This window comes from Mycetomoellerius zeteki, unplaced genomic scaffold (genome assembly GCF_001594055.1).
Source record: "Mycetomoellerius zeteki isolate Tzet28-1 unplaced genomic scaffold, Tzet1.0 scaffold70, whole genome shotgun sequence".
Lineage (NCBI taxonomy): Eukaryota > Metazoa > Arthropoda > Insecta > Hymenoptera > Formicidae > Mycetomoellerius > Mycetomoellerius zeteki.
Genome location: NW_017257720.1, coordinates 1272164 through 1295333, shown reverse-complemented (window position 1 = coordinate 1295333; position 23170 = coordinate 1272164). Strand labels below are relative to the sequence as shown.

Below are 23170 nucleotides of genomic sequence, written 5' to 3'. Positions count from 1 at the left end.
AAGCCGGTCGGACACTGAGACGTAATTGTCCCAGTGTCCGACTACAATTGGAAAATTAATATGCTGACGGAAAATAATAATATAAATAGATATTTAATAACAAAAGAAAACTAATTCAAATTGATCTTTAAGGTAAAAAAAGCATTTGAGATCAATATTAATATAAATAAATAAAGTGTAACTGCCCGGACATAGGTACTGTCCGATCCCAGTGACTGGGCATGTATGTACCTATGTCCGGACATAACCTATGTCCATTTCCGTAACACTTTATTTATTTAAGTTAATTAGTCTCAAATACGCTTTTTAAAACGTAATATTATAATTTAATTGTAATCTTTAAATGCAATTAAATTATAATACTGTAATAAAAAGCATTTGAGATTAATAATAATAAATTTTGTGTAAGTGTCCGAACATAGGTACATGTCACACTACTTTTTGTACTAAAAATTCATTTTTATGTACAAATAAAAATAAGAGGTACAAGCTCCAATGGCCTTGATCTTTGACAAATGTTATCCAGATCGTGATCCTGAACAACATTCAAGAGGTTTTAGCCGTCGGTCGGACACCTTAGATAATGCAAACGCCGGCAGTACTGTAACCTTCGAACCTCATAACTCAAAATGTACTTAACGAAAAAATACTTTATTATAGTGTTTTGGAAAGCTCTTGAAATAAGCTATAAGAATACGCAATAAAAAATGGCGGGTTCCGTTTAAAAAAGTTTATTTAACATGGATCTGACCTTAAGGATATCTTCTTAAGGTCAAACAAGGTCACTATCTTCTTTCCCCCTTGAAACCTTAAAACTTTTGTCTGAAACTTTTTTTGAAAAAATTTCTCTTTTTCGAGATATTCGCGTGTATTAATTAAAATGGCCTACCCTGTATATAAAAGCTCTATTACATTTTTTCATAAATTTCTCATATGACATAGTTTTCTCGAATAGAATGAAGATATTTTTTACAATAGATCTATTATTTTATTTAGAATCAGTATCTTTAAGTGATAAACTCTATAATCAATGAATTCTGTTCCATTTTATTCTCATCATTCAATTTTCATATTAATGAATTTAAATGGAATTGTGTTTGACAGATATTTCGACGTTTCACACGAAAATGCTTTTCAACTGCTTGGCACAGATCCACATATAATCAAAGAACATGCAAATGATTTTAACTGCAAGTATCACAACTTTTAATCACTATCGATTAAAGTACTCTTTAATAAAACTTTTCATTAACTAATTAGCTTTTTCAGTCAATATTTTCAGTTAATTATAAAAAAAGAGCTTGATATCTATTTTAAAAAATCAAGTAACATACGGCTTTATGCGTTGATTTTTTTGTAATAAAAAAGTTCCAAAATAAATTTTTAATAAAATTTTATCTTTAAATAAAATTAGTTAACAAAATTTTCAATTAAACAAATAAAGATTTCTTTAAATCATTTATATTCTCGTTCGATTTATCAATTTATATAGAATTGTAGATAAGTCAAATACAAATTGTCTATTTTGCGTCAAATGTAAATTGTCTATTTCTTAAAAAATTTTTATGATATTTAGTATATATTAAAAAAATATTCTCGATTTTTGTGTAAAGTTATGGCTGCATCAATAAAATCATATGTTATGATAACACGACATTATTAATGTATGATATCTTATGATGAATAAAGCACATTACTTATACGCACTTATACAATTGACCGTACTAACGTAAATATTGCTTATCTTATAAAATATGTAAATAAATTCGCAAAATTGAATCGCAATTAGCTTTTAAGATTTTATGAAGGCCGCTTGATTAAATCGCTATATCCGCAGGGAATGTTGCAACGTTAGAAAGTAAGGAGAATGAGGGAAGTTCGCCGCAGAATGAATTATATTGAAAAAAGAGAGAGCTTTGTGAGAAATATCATAATTAATTAAAAGTTCCAGTGACACTCTGACCGTTCTTCTATTTACTCCCCTTGAAGCAGATTTACTCACAGTATACATATATACGCATTTTTTTCACACAAATACCAACAACGCAATACTTCCTTTTTACTACGTTGTACGTTAGTCAGACAATTTTCGTCGTCGCTGCAGTTTATCATTTTAACTTTACTTTAGTTATGTGGGTCATACACGAACATACGATTGAAACATAGGTACTAGCAAAAACTACAAAATTTCCAGTTGTGTAATTGTTCATTATGAAAGTAAGAAATTTAATAGCGAACAACTGTTTATTACTGCAAACATGAAATATGTATTTATGCTCGCAGGAAACGTATATATAATATATATTTTTTCATATTGTTCGTAATTGTTGCTTAATTTATTTTGTGCATTATGCTCCACGTGAATTTCATTAATTCAACATTTTCAAAAATATTATATTATATTAAGTTGAACAATTCTAGGATTAGTACTTATTAAACGCCTTAATAAAATTGCCAAATTAAAAAAATACTTACGTTTTACAATGACATATTTTACAATTTTGAGCGATAAAAATATACGTGCATTTTTCGATCTCAGTACGATTAAATCTTATGGTCACCGGATTTCGTCGTCATTCAAAGGGAGTGATAAGTGGACAGAGAGAAAGAATAAGAGAGAGCAGAAGGAACCTCGAAGATGGAAGACGTCCTGTTGCCCACACGTCGAGAGCGAGTGCACTCCAGTAAAGTATTATCTCGAGAAAAGAAGAATGGTAATCTTTCTTTCGCGCGCTTGCAGATCTTAGAACGCGAACATATAATGCGATTTAAATCGTGACAGAAGCCTTTGTATGTCAGTAATATTACAAATAAAAATTCAGGAAATGGAAGAAGATAAATGTGTATGTTATAATATGGAAATATGGAGACTGATATATTTCTAGAATTAGAAAAATCTCTGGATTATATCAAACGCGATTTTGTGTTTATCATTGGTTTACAAAGAAAATTAGATTATTTTAAAATTAATTTTTATTCTTTTTTACAAAACTTATTTCGCAATTGCGAATAATATATCTATATATCAAAATATATTATACGTTTGTGATATAGAACGTTTAAGATAAATTTCTTTTGTTTTCAATATAAAAAATAAGTGCATTTTGTATGTTTCGTCAATGTATTTGCTAGAAAAATTATCAACATATGGAATCTCTTATACATATAATATTCTTGAGCAAATAATTTGCTGTAATTAATCCTGGTGTCGACGTGAAAATTAGTCCGAGATCAAAGCACGTGTGATAACAACTTGCATGCAGTCCTTAAATATATTCGCACTAACTTTTCGTCGTTACGATCTCCCTGTATAACACTAATGAAAACTATACTGAAAGTTTGTCGCATACTGCTCAATAGGGAACACGTCTGCCAACAGAGATTCTGCTAGGTTAACTTAATTAAGCACGGCTGAATATCAAAGGTTAACGTGAGAACCTTATCACGTGTAAAAAAAAGACGAAAGGGTTACATTGAATTTAATGATTTTCCAAGGAAGTAGAGGCACAGTTTCAATTATACAAAGCACAATTCCACTTCAGTGGTCCGGAAGACAATTGCATTATCTAATAATTATTCTACGACTCTCTCTCTCTCTCTCTCTCTCTCTCTCTCTCTCTCTCACCCTTTTTCTTTTTCTGTTGTCTTTCCCTCTTATCTTTATTACTTTCGAAAACTTTGATATCTTTAGCGAATTTTCATTGTATTCATCCTTAAATTGATTTTAGCATTTGAAATCGAATATTGGTAATGATTGAACTGTTACTTGGTAAATGTAATTAAATAAACGATGTTGGATGCTCGTATCATTACGTATAATTAACTTAGTCTATAACGCATATTTATTTAGAATATAACGCCCGTTAGATTTTAATTACATCTGTGAATATATAGATAATTATAATAGCAGAGCAATATTGAAATTTCATTAATAAAAGAATGTTAAATAAAGAAATTAAATAATGTAATAAAATTGTTGCAATATCTATTGCGTATTTTATGCAAAATTCTTTTTAAAATTAAAAATATCAATCAGTGCATTATATGATTCTAATATTCAATAATTTAAACCTGACTAAATATTCAATGGTATAAAATCAGGCATTATATTACATCACTATTTTCTCTCCGTTTTTATTTAATTACATATTTGGCTAATTATATCGCTAATCACATATACGATAAATATGGTTAAGTATTGTATAGTTGAACTGTGTGTGTGTGTGTGATTTCTGTAAATGCAATAGATAATACATTTCCGAGTGTAAGGTAGAGAATTAGACAAAACGTTTTTCTTTGCATTTCTCTATTTTTAGATATCAAAAAATATATAAATATTAATAGCAAAAAGTTAAAAGAAATGATATTAAAAGATTTTCGGATGAAAAAAAAAATAGAGACGTTTTATGTAATAAATATTTTTAATTATTCACGTAAACTTTAAAAAAGTTATAAATACTTAGAACTGTAAATAATATAGAACTGTATATGATTATTCTGCAACTTTCATAGCGTGCATTTTACGAGATGTATAACGCGATACATGTCTTGCTTCGAGAACTATAATATTAATCTGCATTACATTGACCTGAAGAGCTAAATATAGAGTGTGAGATTGATAGTGATTTTATGCATGCTAACAACTTTGAAAGTAATATGCAAAACGATCTCTTCTGAAACAAAGAAAGAGGCAATTATGAAGAAAAAAGGATCAACTGTCACTTTGCGTTGCAAAACTATGAGATATATAGTTATTATGTGCAATATAGTCTTATTAAATTTCATTAGATGATTAAATTTCATATATGCATAAACTTACCTCGAAACTAAGAAGCCCACTGTGATCCTGGTCCAAAGTATTAAAAACGTAATGAGCGTACTGGCTTGTATTGGCTGTAAAAACAAATATTTAAATTATTTCTTTACGTATAAATATATTTTTATATTATTTATTATAAATGTACTTTTATTGTTGTCGAAATAACAATTAGTTAAAAATAATGGAACATTACGTTCTATTAATAATACTATTAATAATAAAATAATTAACATGAGTACGATTCGGGGTATAATATTTGAGAAGCCCCCATATTATCATAGTAATTGTATCCATACATTATCTAACATATCAGTTTTAACATTTGTTTGTATATAATTATTGCTAGAAATAACTGAGTTTTTTCATGATTTAAGCCACATATAAATTATGGCATACGCAAAATACTTTCTAATTAAAAATTGAAGCAATTCAAATAGTATTTGATTCAAGATAAAGAATTTGTATTTCGTGAAGAGGAATTCGCATCAAATAAGCAATACTTGAATTTCTGCATTGGTTCGACATTATTGAAACCAGAGTACTTGTCGATATTGATTTCGTTAAGAAACAGAAGTGTACTTTTAATATAAAAGCATTTCAATCTGCCTATACATATATATATATTATATATATACACGCAAGGACTTAAACAAACTCTACAAAGTCCGTCGAATCTATAGATGACTCGTAAACTGAATATCCATCGATGTGTGTTAATAACTTCCAGTTGAAATAACATGAATACTTCAAATCTAAAGCGATGATTTATACAGGTCACATACACAGAAATGATCACATCATATATATCCGTACTGTGTCAATTGCAAATATCCCTTTTGCTATTCCCGATAAGATTTATTATATAATGATTTTACAAAGGGATTGGACAAAACATACTATTTTTTAAAGCAGCAATGTATTGCCGCCATTGTTCTAAATACAGCATGCATACAGCTGTTTCTAAGAAAGTAATTTTTAATTATGGATTTAATAATCCGTATTTGTTAAATGTTACAAAGATGTTACAAAGATGATACTACTAAAAATTTATGGTTCACTGTTTCTAAAAAAAACATCAAGCCATATTGTGTAAGTGTTATATTGAATGTCAAAATTTTTATTAGATAGCAAAAATTATTGAGTTAATAAATATTCTACTAGAAGGAAAGGATTTGAAATAATATTAATAGTATGTATTAAAAGGTCATAGCATACAAAAAACTTAAGCAGTAAAACGTAAGCAGTAAACGAATTGGCCAATCACAGTAAAGACTGTAAGGTTATAACTTAAGCAATAGCAAATCCAACATTAATTTCCTTACTGTCCGGGGAAAAATTGTTTCATATATAATATAATTATATATAATTATATATAAAATATGTCCATATAACATTTTTTCCCGGGTGCTTACGTCTTACTGTTTACATTTTTGTGGCCCTTACTATGTAAATACCAGTAATTGAAAAGTGTCTTATAATAAGAGAAATATTTCAGAATATTGCGGCAGAGAGATAAATGTCAAATTCTAATTTTCTATTTAAATAAGAATTTAAATGAGATCTAGATTTTCTAGGTTCTCATCAAAAGGATTCACTTGAAAATTTGTAGCAGTTCCCATTATCCTTCAGACATACTGAGTTACGTCATCGGGAGCTTATCACGAAAGACCGGGACATAAAGTACATTAACTCGTCTAAGTTCGGGAACGTTTGCGAACTACGTGCTCGTGGAAAACATTCTCACTCGTAGAGCAATGCGAAATTTGAAAATCAATTTTCTTCACCTGAAAGAGCTCATGGTTCATAACTCTTATTAAAATATAACTCTTATTAAAAATAAGTTAGTATATATTTATATTTTAACTAGTGTGTACAAAAGATATTGTAACATAATAAATTTAAGTTATATACACGGGAAGAACAATTTTGCTGAAGTATCTAAAAATTTCGCTAGATACAGATCTAAAAATAACTTTATTGAATCATCAAAATAATTACGTAGAAAACTCAAGTATTTTCAGACCTGTATCTAAATTTTTAAATACATTAACAAACCGTTCTTTCCGTGTAAAAATTTCTATTTTTTATTTGGTTTTTTATACAATATAATTAATACAAAATACTTAAAACAAATTGTATTTATATCTCCTTAAAAGTTAATCTTTAATTTTTTTATATAAAAGAGATTAATTATACTTCTACTACTAAGAGAAAATTATACTTCAATATAAATTGAATTATTTAATTTAATTGGAATTAAATAAATTTTAATGTTAGAATGCTTCTGACTCTCAGTATTTAAAGTGTGAATATTTAAAAATATCGGGCAAGTGAGAGTACTCCGTAATAATTATTGCGTATTCTTTTTTACAAAGTTCATGTATTTCCTTTAATGCTTACATAAATTTTTAAATATTCTCACTTTCAATAAATTTTATTTGCATGATACAAAAATATTTATTTTTTAATACAAATGTATAATTAAGATAATTCTATTGCACGTCAATGTTAAGGAAGATAAGCCGTACTTTGCGAACACAACTACTATCGGAACGTCCTCGGAGAATTGCGAAGTTGCAATCTCCGGGTGAAGGGTCACGTATTTCACACCTTGAGTCATATATACGTACAAATCCTGCATGCATAACGTATAAAGTTATGGTCGATCGTGTGTATGCACACATACATATACACACACATACACATATGTATATAGTTGAACAAAAATAAAGAGCTATTTAAGACAATACATAATATGTTTGAAGTTATCTCTGATCGTTAAGAGAATATTCTTCATACAAGAAAAAAATACAAGATATCAAATACAATAAGACTATACTAATTTCTAAATTTTTATACGATTATATTTTCGCGATTTAAAGTATGTTGTCCCTAATCATTCTTACACAAATGTTACTATTATACAAATTATGTTTTATTATAATATTGTTAATTCCTACATATGCACATAATGTTTTAGAAAGAGATAGAATAAATTCTCATATGGTATTAAATTTATTTTCAGATATATTTTAGCTATTTCTTCATACATACATACATACATATACATATATGTATGTCTTCTATATTGTAGAACATGTATACATATAGGTACGCAAATCTCAAGACGTAAGTAAGAGATGTATTATTTTGAAAATACATCGAGCAAGCACAGGAAGCAAGCGAATTGCTCTGCTTCTGTTTGAACTAACGAATACGAATCGTGAATCGTTATCTCGGTGGAGTAAGATTTATCGCGATGCCATAATTCACTTATTCGACTTTTGACTGTCGAGGCAGATCTCCGTAATGTTCCTTTATTGCGCCGACCCCGTATTCGATATCAGAGGTATAAATTTTACGCGTTGAACTGCACGCGCAAGTTTCGACTACCCTCTTGGGTTTTGCCGGAAGGGTTTTAGATAAGTATAAACATGTCTACTTCTGATAAAAGACTGGGCGCTAAGAAAAGTCCCCTCGACCATTTATTTCGATAACTTTTATGACTACTTCTTAAAATAATTCCTTTTGGAGATTTCTCTTATAAAAAGCACATTATAAATACACGAGAGATAAAGAGAGAAGAGACTATAATTTTTATAATTTTAAAGACACGATAGATAATATTTATTATATATTTTGTATGTGCAATAAAACTCACAGTTTAGAACTATTTCGATTTTTCTTCTTTAAAATAAAAACACATAGCTTACAAAAGTTTCGGTGGGCAAACTATTTAAAGCAGCATTACAAATAGGGGGCTAATTGAAACCTTTAATTTAATGACCATGCTGCTGTTCTGTATTGTCCTTGCTTGCCCAACTGCTCGATTTATATTTAATTAACAAAGCGCAATAAATAAATCGGCGACATGTTCCTTCTCCAATTTAAAAGAAGTGAAAAGTGTTTTAGTTGTATACTTTGTTCTTCTTTTTTTAAAAGAAAAATTTTATGAGTACAGAGAAAATTTGTAAATAACATATTTTCTAAGAAATATTGTTGATATTCTTCCATAAAAGTTTTGGGTAGTATCGTATTTATCTCTCTTGTCGGTACAATGCTTTCCGGTAAAGGGAACCATAAATTGTAAAATAGTAGGCGTTGAAGATAGACGGATACCTGAACTGTCGTCTATTCGGAGATCTTTTTTCAAGGATTTTGAGCTTGATCGCTCGTAAATTTACGATCGACCCTCCTGTTACGTCAGGCGGCAAACAAATCATGATATCAATCGATGTTATGCCTGCGGGTATGAAATTCGGCTTTTTGTTGACGGTAGGGAGCTTTAAACATCTTACGCTATTGTGGAGCAATTTTTTTGTTCCTTTTACAATTGCTCTGAAAAGTTTAGGGTTTCGTTTCATATTGACATTATAAATTAGTTTTCGAAATCATTTTAATTTTTAATAAAATAAAAAAAATTGAAGAATATCGGACTAAATCAAATTGCCGTATAACAACAAATTATTCCCCTACAGCACAAAGTTGTACAAAAGTTGCAGCAACACTGCTGCAACATTGCATGTTACAGCAATATTGCACATATTTTGCAGCGATATTGCTGCAAATTCTGTGCTGTATGGGTTTTAATTAATTAAACAAACAATTTGCTAATCGTGAAAGAATCTATAACAAATATTTAGTAGTTGTCATATTTAATGTTTTCATATCATAATGAAGTTAATCGATTTTAGTTAAAATGCGATGCGACAGGTATAGCTTCCGAAAATGCGAATTTCATCGTATTAATGCGCGGAACGCGCGTAGTCATGGATAACCGTATCTCTCACGCGGATGGATAAAAGCGAACATTTGAAACGCAGTGCCACTTTGATCTGGGGAGTTCGTTGCCATGGCTACTGCAACCGCGTTCAGTGAAGGGTCGCAGTTATCCTAGTTGTTGGATTGTTCTCTTTCTGATGCTTTTCGACGCATCCCCAATGCTGCCGTCGCACCGAGGAAATTTAAATGCGAATAAATGCGCGGCGAATAAATAAACCGAACGCTATATTTATCGTCGTTCTTTTGGTAAGATAAACATCTCTTTGGTTTCCGAGAAATTCTTTCGCATTAGAGAAAAATCTTTGTATTTGTTAAAGACACACGTATTTGGAAAGAATAATGTGTCAGAGTATAACCACAAATGTAAGTAATAAGTGTTATATATTATTTTTTGTAGATTATTTGATGTTCTCAAAATATGACTTTCTACAATAATCAGAAATATACGCGTATTTAGTTAAAATACTGAGATACATCATAAAATGTCATCCTCATATGGCATCTGTTTCGTGACACAATATATAGCCGCATTTTTTGTAAGAGAAAAATTCCATTCAGCTGGCTCGAAAGAAACTCGCATACCACGTAAAAATATGATACTATTACTTTCTTTTCCATTAGAGTTTTAAACGGTGAAATGTATGTAGTAGCTAGCTAAATAATCTCTCTTATTTATTAAAAACTAGAACAATAAAAAATAGTATTTAATAGTTAAAAAATTTTATATTAATATTCAATTATTATATTATTATTAAAAAAGACTTATCATTTTCTGTAATATGTAATAATTGCTACAATAAAAAAATTATTACTTTTAAAATCTGATCTCACCTCCTTGGGGAAAAAATTGCGAATAGATGCACTTGAAAGTATCTTCCCTGACGACTCCCGTAGGACATTCAGCCTTGAAGCCGCGATATATCCTCTTCAGTTCAGCCTCTGTGAATCTGGTCGCTCGACAAAGACTCGCTAAGGAGTCTGGCCTGTATCTCGGTGTTTGCTCTTCCTCGTATTCCGAGTCTGCGAAATAAAAGCAGAATCTGTGTTAATCATGGAACAGAAATCGGCAAATTCCGTTCATGTATCGCGAATTCGTTGGACCGATAGAAAGCTTTAACAAGATTAAAGAACTTTGCTGAAAGCTTAAGACGGAATGCTACGTTTTACCGAGATCTTGGCAGCAGATACGAGTAGCTATTAGTGTGATATTTATAAAATGAACGAAGAAGCTATCAAATACGAAAAATCTATGCTGTTTTAAAACATTTATATAAATACTTTCGAACAATAACATTTTTCTTTAATCTTTTAAATTATTAAAATGATATAGTAAAAATTAACCTTTTCATTTATTCTTAACTAATATTAATCACATTAGAGGAAAGAGTTTTTTTTAAAGATTTTTAAGTAGCACTAAATGTGTGTGTGTGTGTATTGTGCGTGCGTGCCTACACTGAAAAAAATGCATGTAATTTTACATGGAAATTACATGTTCGTGACTAGAAAATTGTCTAAATATAATTGGAAATTTACAATTTCCAGTAAATTTCCAAGCATATTTATGTAATTTAGATAATTTTCCAATCGTATACATGTAATTTCCATGTAAAATTACATGCATTTTTTTCAGTGTATGTCACAAATACATACATAGATATAAAAAATAAAAATAAATATACAGTTTCATAATACATGTAAAATAAACTATAAATATTTATAATCTATTGCTGTCAATATGAGAATTGAGTATGTAAAGCTTGTGAAATAATCCTGAATCGACATACCTATCTTTTTCATACGATATTGCTACACCAAAATCCGATAAAACTTGACATCACTTTCCTGCTATTATTTCGGTTCTTTTTTTTCAATGTGCGGTACATCAATCGATGTGGGTATATGAAGCCCGGATTCGACGACACATTGCAGTTGCGAATAGAAACCTGAGATTGAATTGCAAGATTCAAACTCACGTGTGATATTGCAATCGTCCGCAGCGTTATATCACACGAAAATTTTGCATCCCGTAATTGATTCTCCGTAAAAGATTCTAATATCTTATTGTTCATTATTTATTTCAAATTTAAAAAATATACATTTAATGTAAAATAAATTTCGAAATTATAATTTACACTTACGAAAATAATTCATAATTTCAAAAATGCATCGAGTACACTGTGCGTGCAGAAGCTGTATCTGATTTTGGTGTCTATTAAAGTTTAACAGTATTTATTTTAACTTTATTTATGATTAAATTTCAGAACAAAGTATTTAAAATAATAGCTTGTTATCTAAAGGTAAATTCGTAAATTTCATAATATTTTGTATTGGAATTTTGGCTATTAACTGTTAAATAATCACACCGATTTTTTGTATACATTATTTGAATTGATGTCTACGAGGATAACGAAATGTATAGATCGCGAATGTACTGCAATCTATAAAATTCCATAGAATATGTGAATGGCGGTGGTGCATTGCTATGCCTTATTTCCCATGGGACAGTCCTTTTTATTCCTGAAAAAGACCGTCGAACTTTTAAGAAACCTGAATGTAGAATGACCTTCGGTGCAGTAAAGCACAGCGTTTATGAGACCGGTACTGGAGCGAGATACGAGCAGCCATGATGTGCCGAAGAGATTTTGTAAAAATTGCTCTTCCTTGTAGTTTGAAAGCCATCCGTTCTATATCTCATGTATGGTTCATGTAATATTTATGAGATTTTATTCAACGTCGTGACGTTGTGAGATCAAAGATGAGGTGAATTTTCGAATCGCTTGTCAACCTGGCAATCGAAGCAGTATATGACGGATTTGCAAACTATATTTCACAGATATTGCTGTCACTAAAGAATTGCGTTAATATTAGAATGTAAAATTCGTGCATTTCATTTTTATTTTACCACAAAAAAGTCCAAATAAAAAATTTTTATGCTTATCTGCCGAGGTATCTAGGGAAAAATATATGAATTCTTTGATAAAATGAGGACAATGAATGTATGCTCTGCAGGAGAATGAAATAGCATATATGTACATTCATTTCTTCTAAAATAATTTAAATTCTAGGATCACATTTACAAGAAAAAATTTTATAATACAAAAAGACGTTGCTCGTACAATGTATAATTCATTTAATTTATAAGAAATACAAGTATCATTATAAATTTGCAATATTATAAAGGATCATAAAAATCAATATAGTGTATCAATTTCAGCAAGGCTTTAAAAATTAAGTGTTAAAAGAACATTCCCAAGTAAAAATTTGTCATATAAGAAAACATATAGGTACAAACATATATAAAAAAATATAATTATATACGAAAATATATAATTATGTTTACGAACTGTATTTTTTGTAAAAGAAACAATACAGAAACAATCCTTTTAATTATCTTATGTTTTCTCATTTTACTATCGTTATTTTTTTGTAACAATAATTCTACAAAAGTATATGTATAATCAAATTTTGTATACAATTATATATTTTTATATATGTTTATATATGTTCTTAGAAAAAATTTTATTGGAATTGTTAGACTTATGTAATAAAAATATTTTGCATTACATGCATTGCCTTCTCAAAACAAAAAAAATGTATTGAATTAGCAATTCAATCTTCTCGTGTCAATTTTTAAAAAAATATTAACTATTTAAGTTAAAAGAAAGAGAAACTAAAAAATATTCTATTGTTTAAATAAAGCAATTTTTCAATAAGCAATTAATTGTTAAAATGTACATTCAAATAGAATTTAGAAATTGAATAAACAGAATATAATAGTCTTTTTGTAATGTCGTTAAAATAGCATTGTTAGACTGATACGATAAAAATATTTTGTATTGTATTTTTAAACAGAAAACAAATTTTCGTTATTTCATCCTCCGATATAAGCGACCTGAATGAAGTGATTTGACAATAAATCCCTTCCACGCAGTGAAATACTGCCGCGCACAAAAGTGCACAGTGGAAATCGAAACATATCGTGCATACGATACCCTACTCTCATACAGCATAGAAGATCAGGGTGGAAAGAGAGATTTTTGTACTGCTCCCACACATGGAAGCTTACGTTATGTTTCCCACAAGAGAGGTTACAGAAGTTGGAAGGTGGGAAAGTAATCCAGTGTTGGAATTTAAATCGAATCGTCTTGTTCCGACAGCACTGGATTTCTCAGATTCGATCTACAGACAAATGTGACGCATGAAATAAAGGGCAAAAACGAGACACATTGAAAATTGGTGCGAAATTCTCTCGCGAGGGGAACGATAACAAATGCTCGGAAAGAGAACATCTGGTATGTATTTGTATTATACAACTTCAGTAATTTCGTTGAGAATTTATGACAGCATGGAATCAGTTAAGAAGAATACATTTGCATCATTGAAGAGAATTTTGCAAATTTCCACTGAATCGTTGGGTATGTTTTTAAAAACAAGTATTTTCTCAATATCGGAAAAATTTATAACTTGAATCATTATGTAGTAGTTACACTACAATTTATTATATTATAACTCATAAATATTTAACACAATAAGGACCATACAACATGGTATGAAATAATAACAATTTTTAATTTAATATAAAGAAATCTTTCTCTTCATCGCGCGCATTCAACAACATGGTTCCAGAGAATTCTAGATATTATTTCTCTACTATTTTCTCCAAAAACATCACAGAAAGAAAAAGACTTCAAATTTAATCTAGACGAGGTTGTTTCTGTACTCTTCTGCTTTTTCGTGTCATATGCTCTTTAAGCAAAAGGCCGTTTGACCGAGCGTAAATAGGGTCAACGGCGAGGCAACATCCGTTCGACCCTATGTCTCATTCCGGATGATGGTCTAGAAGAGATGGAGACCGAATTGTGGACTTCGATGGTTCCTCTTTTCGAGATATTGGATCTGTGCGAAGGATGAAAGGCATTCCTCGCGGAATGCATCCGTTGCCGTTGGATAGGCAGGATGCACATCGGTCTCCGATTCTTGATGAAAGGCTGAACTATTGGAGTTTCCGTCAATGTGTTCATCGACAATAATCCCGCAGGAATCTATTACGCTAGCAAATGGATGATATTCAGATGTTTGTAAATGATTCTAGAGATGCCGATAGGTCGATATGCGTTTCCTTTATAAATTATGTGATTCTGGTGAATGGTTTAAAGATATAAATAATGCGCGAAATAAATAAAATAGAAATAAGCCAATAAATTATGAGAATACCTATTATTCAATTATGTTTCTTAAAACAGATAACAAAACATCTTGGATTTAAAGAAACATTTTAATCCTGCTGTTTTATTCTTACACATTAGAATTTGTAAAAAATGAATAATCGTAAATCGTTCCAACATTCAGGTTTTTCGGGATGAGCGAAATGTGATTTCACATAATCAGATTAATTTCATGCGCCTTGCGCATCATCTCATATAGCCTTGCCTTTTTTCAATTGGTCATATCGAAATGTAATTATTGTTAAGCAGAAATTTTATTGAATTTTCATGGACGTTTTGTTATTAATGTGTGTTTATAATAAATAAAAATTTTGATAAATGGAAAATTTATTACTTTATATGTCATTTCTGTTTTTAATTTTAATAAATTATTATCATTTTTACTATAAAAATGAATTATATTCTGCAATACATTATTTGATATATAATTTTAAATATAATCTTTATTTTTTCATATAAAACATAACATAAATGAAAATAAATGTACGTAAGTTAACGTCTCAGTGTTTGGACATGTACCTATGTCCGGACACTTACACAAAATTTATTATTATTAATCTCAAATGCTTTTTTTATTACAGTATACCGGCTTGTCCGGCCACTGGTACATTGACGCATTCTATTATTTATTTAAATATTTTAATTAATAATTGTTATAAGTTATAATTGTTATAAGTTCAAATAATTTTTCCTTGTTTAAGGCCCAGTTTCACAACTCACGGTTAACTCTTAACCCAGGTTCAACTTGTTTCTTATCTCTTTCCAATTTTAAAATTAGTATAAGAGACAATGATGAATAAGTTGAACCTCGGTTAAGAGTTAACCATGAATTGTGGAATTGGGCCTAAGGGAGTCTTGAGTTTTCAAATGAATACAAATATTTATATTAAAAATCTTTTTGATATTATAAATTGTATTATTTATCAGAACCTAACGCTTAAATGTCCGGCTACTGGGACATTTACCTTATTTAAAACTGCAAAAAATTTTCTCCGTAAGAAATATGAGCAAGTAAAATATTGGTAAGTACATGTTATATTTCGTAAATAAAAATATTTGCAAAAATAATTAATTTAGAAACAACGTAGTTTTCTTATTATAACATCTTTCATAAATATAAAAAGACCGTAACATTTTAATTTTATCTTAACAAAATGTTTATATATGCATAAAATTTATATAACAAAATTTTATTTTTATTAATTTTTTATTATTAATATTATTTTTTATTCAAGATATTTTTCATTTCAAATTCCATTGAATGATTTTAAAGATATGAATAGCTTTCTTTATGATTAATTAACTATGTTCATATGCTAAAATTTTTTTCCAAGCAATGAATTCAGTGCTTATTGAGAATGCTCACAGTGCTCAGCTAACAATGTACGTGACTATGATCATTTTATATTGCAGAACCATTCTATCGTTTCGCCGTTTTCGCTGCAATATATTTTATTTTACCTCATTCAAATGCAACCGCGATCAAACAAAACTTCAATTAATACATACATGGTTGAGTGTAATATAAACCGTACATCGTTTAATATTTGATTGAATATAGTTGTATGATCTAAAATATAAATACAGTATTAGCATATTGGAATCACATGCTTAAATATATGAATTAAAATATTAAAATAAATGAAAGATATTGATTCTCTATACCATTTTTTCAAGACTAATAAACTAATAAAATAATATAAGATTATCTATAAGATATTATAAGAAAACCTGGGAAAAAATGTTTCATATATAAATTATATATAATTATATAAAATTATATAAAATTATATACAATTAGATATAAAATATTGACATATTTTATATACAATTATATACACGGAGAAAATTTTATATTTAAAATTAATGTGGTAAAAGCTGCGAATCATCATGTAATTATAAGTTTAAATGTTATATTATACATTTTTTAAAAATAATATAACGTAATTTTTACACTTTTTTATAGTAAAAATTTTTTATTACAAAATCAAAACTTGTCGAATAAAAATTAATATTGTAAAGATAATAAAAAATATATACCTAGCAAATTTGTTTGCGTACCATAGTAAAAATTAATTCTTTTCATGGCTTAAGCACTGGTTTAACAAAAATTACTTCATTTATGTGATAAAATTAGTATTACTATAGTAAAAGTTATGTTATCGGAACATTGTTGTGAGGGTCCATCCAAAAATACAAGACATATAAGTAAAATGTAATTTAAAATTTTATTAAAACTTAATATAAAATTTCTCCGTGTATAATTGTATACAAAATATGTCCATATGTATAACATTTTTTTCCCAGATAGAGAAACTATGATGGTTTTGGGCAACAGTTTTTTACGATTTCGATAATGTATTTTGGTAATACAGCTTTGTAACTACATCATACGTACACTACATCAGTAATTTATTTATTTAACTGTTGTCATAATAGGTATATAAATGTGTACAAATATAATAATTATTAATACGATTTACGTGCACAGGACATTAATGTATATTATAAGCTTCAGTTGAATATAATTTGTTTAATATGGTGCTTGCATTTATTGCGTGAAAATATATAACTTTTATATATATATATTTTCTGCATAAATGCAAGAATTGTTTTTGCGTTCAACTATTATTGATCTAAATTATGAAAATATAAAATAAATACAAATAATTTCTTACATCTTAATTTTTATAATGTTCTTCAAAATCTAAGTCCTTTTTAAATTTTCATTTAAAAAAATATATTTTAATAGAGATAAGAGTAAAAAAATATATTAATTTCATGCATATTATATTGAACATTATATCAATGTACTATGCACAATGTAAAAAAAATTAATTAAAAATTATCAGGTTAATCAATTAACTAAAATTCAAATATGTGTAATACATATACTGAGCCCGTTTCTACAATACTGATCTGATAAATGCGTCGTTTCAATAAAGATATGGTTCAGAGCAATCGACAGATAACAAATGCAAGGTAAGCATTTGCCAACGGTATTTCGCTGTCCTTCGCATTGATACGTCACATGGATGACGACGTTGGTTCCAGATATTTCCCTCATAAATTTGTGTTTGTGAAAATGTAATTTGCGGATGAAACCGCATCTGGACTGTATGAATTTTCATGAAGTTGGCAACCTCGAATCCCCAGGATACGTTGCGCGGATATTCCGTCAGTCTCCAGAGTATTGCGTGATGAAAGTACGCCTTTGGCGATTACGTGATATGTGAAACAATAGCAGAAGTCATAAGTTGACTGTGAAGCTACTTGCCATGTATAATAATATAAATATAAATATTCGATAAATTTGAGAAATTTCAATTCAGTTAGCAATATTTTTCATTTAACAGTATCCTTGAATATAATACGTCGCCTCAAGCTATGAGCCATTTTTGATATGTTCAAATGAATACTATACAAAATAGATATATAAAAATTGAAGACATTGTGTGAAAGAGCTCCTACATATCCTCCAAAGTCTAAATTATATAACTTCAACATACAACAGTTAATCATTTATATACAATTTTCACTATTTTATGCGCATAATAAATAATTATGCGCCATATTTTTAAACGTGTTGCCTAAAATTTTTTAAAATGTATTCTTAGAATTACCAATCATTATGTTAAAGATATATTATTCCGATTTAATCGGAAAAACTGATTATTTCATATAAAATTTACATTTATATACACTTTAGAAAATGTCGGTGTCATTTTAATACCGATGGTGTGGAATTTGACACCAATATGGATGTCTATATAATTCTCACCATGTTGGTGTAAAATCAACATCGTTTGTTCGGTGTGAACAATTCGCATTGTTGCGATGTGAATTTCCACACAGAAAACGGTGTTGATTTTCACACAGAAAACAAATTTTTTCACGTTAAAGTATTTAACCTTAATAAGCATTATTACAATCGATTATGTCAAACGCTTTTTCGACACTGCACTACGAACACACTGATTATCAAGAATACCGTTGTTAACTTGATACGAAAATGCCAAGGATGACGAAAATTCACACACTTTTCTAGTGTTTTCCGTATTCTCTCGACGTTAAAGATGTCTGGACGATTTGGCGCAAACGTCAGACAAAAGACACGAACTAATGTAACCTCAAACGCTGTAGCAATTGGTCCTTTGAAGTTACGTGTGACGCAGTCACACTGCACGGTGCGAAAACAAACAATGCCGCATTAAAATTTGGCATTGCGTTTATCATGTGTATAATTATATTGGTGTGAATTTTAACATCAAGATTCACCGTATCTTGGTGTTAAAATTCACACCAAATTATTTAACCACATGGATGTGGTGAAATTTCACACCGCTATTTTTTAGAACTTATATATATATATATAAATTTAAATTTTATATAGAGTATATTATATGTATATATATATATATATATGTATAAATGTTTTATAATAATATTATTGAAGTTTAAAAATATATTTCAAAATATGTACGTGTGAATGATGTAAAAATCACTTTTCATTTCATTAATAGAAAACTGATGAATTAATCAATATAAGATTGTTAATTTTGCTCCAGTTTATTAAATCTGAGTAAGATTGATAAAAAAAATGTAATTTAATGAGAAGTAAGCAAACTACGTAGGTACAGGTATCATGCAATATAGATGGACCAGTAAAACACGTGAATAGCGTGCAGTGTTGGTTAAAGTGTCAGGAAAACCCTGGAGGCTTTCACGTTTCACGAACAAGTATGTGAGTCGCTCTTTTACTGGCTGTCCAATAGAAAACAGCATATAAGATATACTGACATCGGTTCATCGAATATACTCTACGTTTATAAAACGTAAAATGTTATTCTCTCTCCCCTATGATTTTTGATTCTTGATTCATCCGAAAAAAGAAAAGTCACTTCTTTTATAACATTTTTACATATGCGCATATAGAATTGTCTCATTTTATCGCTGCCGGGTATATCCGTTTATATTAATAATTTTATACGTAATATTACGACCTTTGTACACTTAAAATATAAAATGTAATTGAACGAATGGTTTAATGCACCTATCAAACATTTTTTAAATTAATCTCATAGCTATCATATTGAAGAGTATATCATTTTAATTTCATTCGAAAAAGAAGATATGAGTAATACGAAATATATTAAGTATCTATCTCTCTAAATTTCTTGAAGTGAAATCTCACTCTAAAAGAGTGAAAATATTACTATTGAAAAAGAACGAAAACATTTGTACTCTTGAATAAGAGTAGCAGATTTTCACTCTTTTTTTTGAGATTTCACTCTTTTGAAGCGAGATTCTTTCCAAAAAGGGAATGAGATTTCTCTCCAAAGGAGAGAAATCTCATTCTAAAAGAGTGAAAATCTGCCATTCTTGAATAACATCTTATTCAAGAGTGCAAAAATTTTCAGCATTGATATATGTATCTATTTATATCAGTGATTTTTAGTTAATAAATATTCAACAAAAAATTCGTTTCTTGTATGAAGTATAACAACGATTTTCTCTATTATACATTAATAAATCTGGGATAAATATACCTAGGGCGAACTTGACGCCGGTCCAGGCTTGCCTCACGTAGTTGATTAACCTCCTGTAGAGAGGCCTTGGTGGTCTCTTGGTGGAAGTCCCCTCCTCACCGCTGTCGTTATCCAGCGTTCCCGGCGGCGGGCCTACGCCCGATAGGGTGCCAGCTTGATTCCTCTTGCCGAGGATGTTCACGACCTCCCGCAGCCCAGGCGCAACGCCCTGCAGTCCTGGTGCGTAATTCGCGGGGGCGACGCCGGAACCAAAGAGGTTCGCGCCGCCCCCGCGACCTCTGCCACGTCCACGACTTGCGCGACTCCAGACAGTACTACTGCCTTCGAAAGTTTACGATGTAATCAGATTTTGACTACTATGACTTAGCAGTCCATACTTTTTACATAAATAAGAAATCGAACAGCATCAAGCTGATTGGATGTTCCATTTTTATAGATACTCGCTACATTTAGTCATCAAAATGACACGTTTATAAGAAATTTAAATTTCTTAAAATGTTATTGTTCTTTCTTGCAATTTAAAGACCATTTTAAATAAAGGAAATCTGAATTATTTTAACAATACGGAATTGTTCTTGAGTTACAATTTTCGAGTTCAAAAAGTTCATGACATATCAAATGACGAAGGCAGATTGTGTTACGACGTAATATATGGACGTTCTCAAGAGTGCTGTTTGTTTTAAAAATATAACACGAATATTATATATCATGTGTAGATAATTAACGAGGACATTGGAGAATTTTTAATTTTCAAAGATAAATTTAAAATATAAAATATTATTTATAATAACAAATTTAAAAATTACTCAAACAAATATTAATAGAGGTAATGTAATCTTTTAATTAAAAATATTAAAATTTATTTAATTAAAAAGTGGAAATTAAAGATGTCATTTAAGAAATAAACATAATGTTATATGAAATATAAAAAAAGACTATTATCCGATTTAATATAATAATAATACTGCTAAATTTAATTTTAATATATAATTTTAACTTCAATTAACATCAAATATTAAAGTTTTATGGTATCGAATGAAAATAATATTTATAAAACCATAAAATTTAAAATATTTTTGTTTTTTTCAATGTGTAAAATATTATTTTTCACATTTACTTGCAGTATTCGATTTCTATTCTTCAGTTATAATGAAACGCCGTAATACCTTGGCGCTTTTTATAGGAGGGGAGCCCCACCACGGGGCCGCAACCCCCCGCGGATCCTGCGACAGAAGAGCTGATGGTGGCAAGACAGGGAACACCCCGACCGCCACCCGTTCGACGTTCCAAATCACGACGTCTGCTACCTCCTCCGCCTCCACTGCCACCGCCACCCCCGGCGGACAACACCACGACGGACCCAGAGGTACGTTTGCGTGGCCCTCTTTCCGCGGAGTCCCTTCTTATCGACGAAGGTCCCGCTCGTTTACGCCGCCGGAGTCGCCACAGACTTCCACGGGAAATTCTGCAAGGCATTTCGTAGGGTCGTCACCCTAGTAGCTAGGGCCTAGCTCGCGTATCATTTTTTTTTCGTTTATCAATAAAACTTCTACTTCTTTACACACATCAGTTACGTTTCTCTTTTTTTTACGAGTAAATTTACTTCTGCTGTAATTTTACGTGATATAGAATTGTTATAACTTGTTATAATTTTATATAAATATACGCTGTTTCAACATAAGCATTTTTAAAAAATAATATATTATACAGAATTTTTGTTCGTTTTAGTGACTCCCGGTGCAGTCGATTTCTCAATAGAAGCTGTACATATGGACGTGCGGTGTCAGCGAATTTTCTTGCTTTTTCTGCGCTTCCGTCTGCTTTTACCAGAAGCGGACTTTCCGGTCAGATACACCTGCACTCTCGAAATTTGCGGCAAATGGTCGACAATTTACAAAAATCGCAATTTAGAACGGAAGAAGCTTTCTATGCTTTTACTCACTACAATTTTAATGCATGATCTTTTTTTTACTGAAAAAAGCTTCTTGTTTAAAGTAAAAATTTCGAATTATATGCAATTAGAGGAGAGTTGCTAAATGCATACCAGTCGCCTAAATCATACCTTATCAATATTTTATATTATTAATATTTTATATTATTATTTTACATTATTATTGCTTAATATAAATAATATTTAGTAACAAAAATATGAAAATAAATGAGTAATATAGACAAAAATTTAACGTGTTACTTTTAGTTTTGTATGTATAAACAGCACTTTAAAAATCATGTACAACTGATGTTAATTTATGATCGATTTATATAATTAATAATATAATCATATATGTATACAATTTTAATCTGAATTTTTATTCATAAAAGAAGGGGGGGAGGGCATATTATAAAATATTTTATAATGATTGTGTGTATATATGCATATTTGTAATTATTAGAAATAATAAATAAATATTTTTATAAAATCTATCATTTTCTTAAATGGTACTATCACAAGATGAGACTGATAATTAATAGTAAAACTGATAATAATTAATATAAATACAAATCGCAAAAAAATTTTTAATCATTTTCATTCATAAATTCGATACTTTCAAAACAAATATGATTTTGAAGATAAGTCATACAAATTAATTTGGTAAAAAGTTTAATATATAATAATAGATGAAATATCAAGACACAGTTTCCAATATTTGCGTATAAATCAATGTCAAGTGGAAAATATAATAAAAAAGTTTAAGTGGTACGTATTTGGCAACTCTTTCCTTCTAAAATTACATTACTTAGCAACTAGCTGATGTATAGTTATGGCTTGATGGTTATTGACGGATCTGCCAATA

At 29.5% G+C, this 23170-nt stretch overlaps 1 protein-coding gene across 1 annotated transcript in view; it reads right to left on the bottom strand.

The window, feature by feature from the left end:
- Positions 1–21851, bottom strand: part of LOC108729070 (Kv channel-interacting protein 4) — a 37365-nt gene extending 15514 nt beyond the window's left edge. Inside the window, exons 1-4 of the mRNA XM_018457994.1 lie at positions 21542–21851; positions 20376–20696; positions 10433–10621; positions 4820–4893 (exon numbers count right to left, since the gene is read on the bottom strand). Of these exons, the coding sequence (XP_018313496.1) occupies positions 4820–4893; positions 10433–10621; positions 20376–20696; positions 21542–21851 (894 nt within the window). The remainder of the gene's footprint in view (positions 1–4819; positions 4894–10432; positions 10622–20375; positions 20697–21541) is intronic.
- Positions 21852–23170: the final 1319 nt, after the last annotated feature.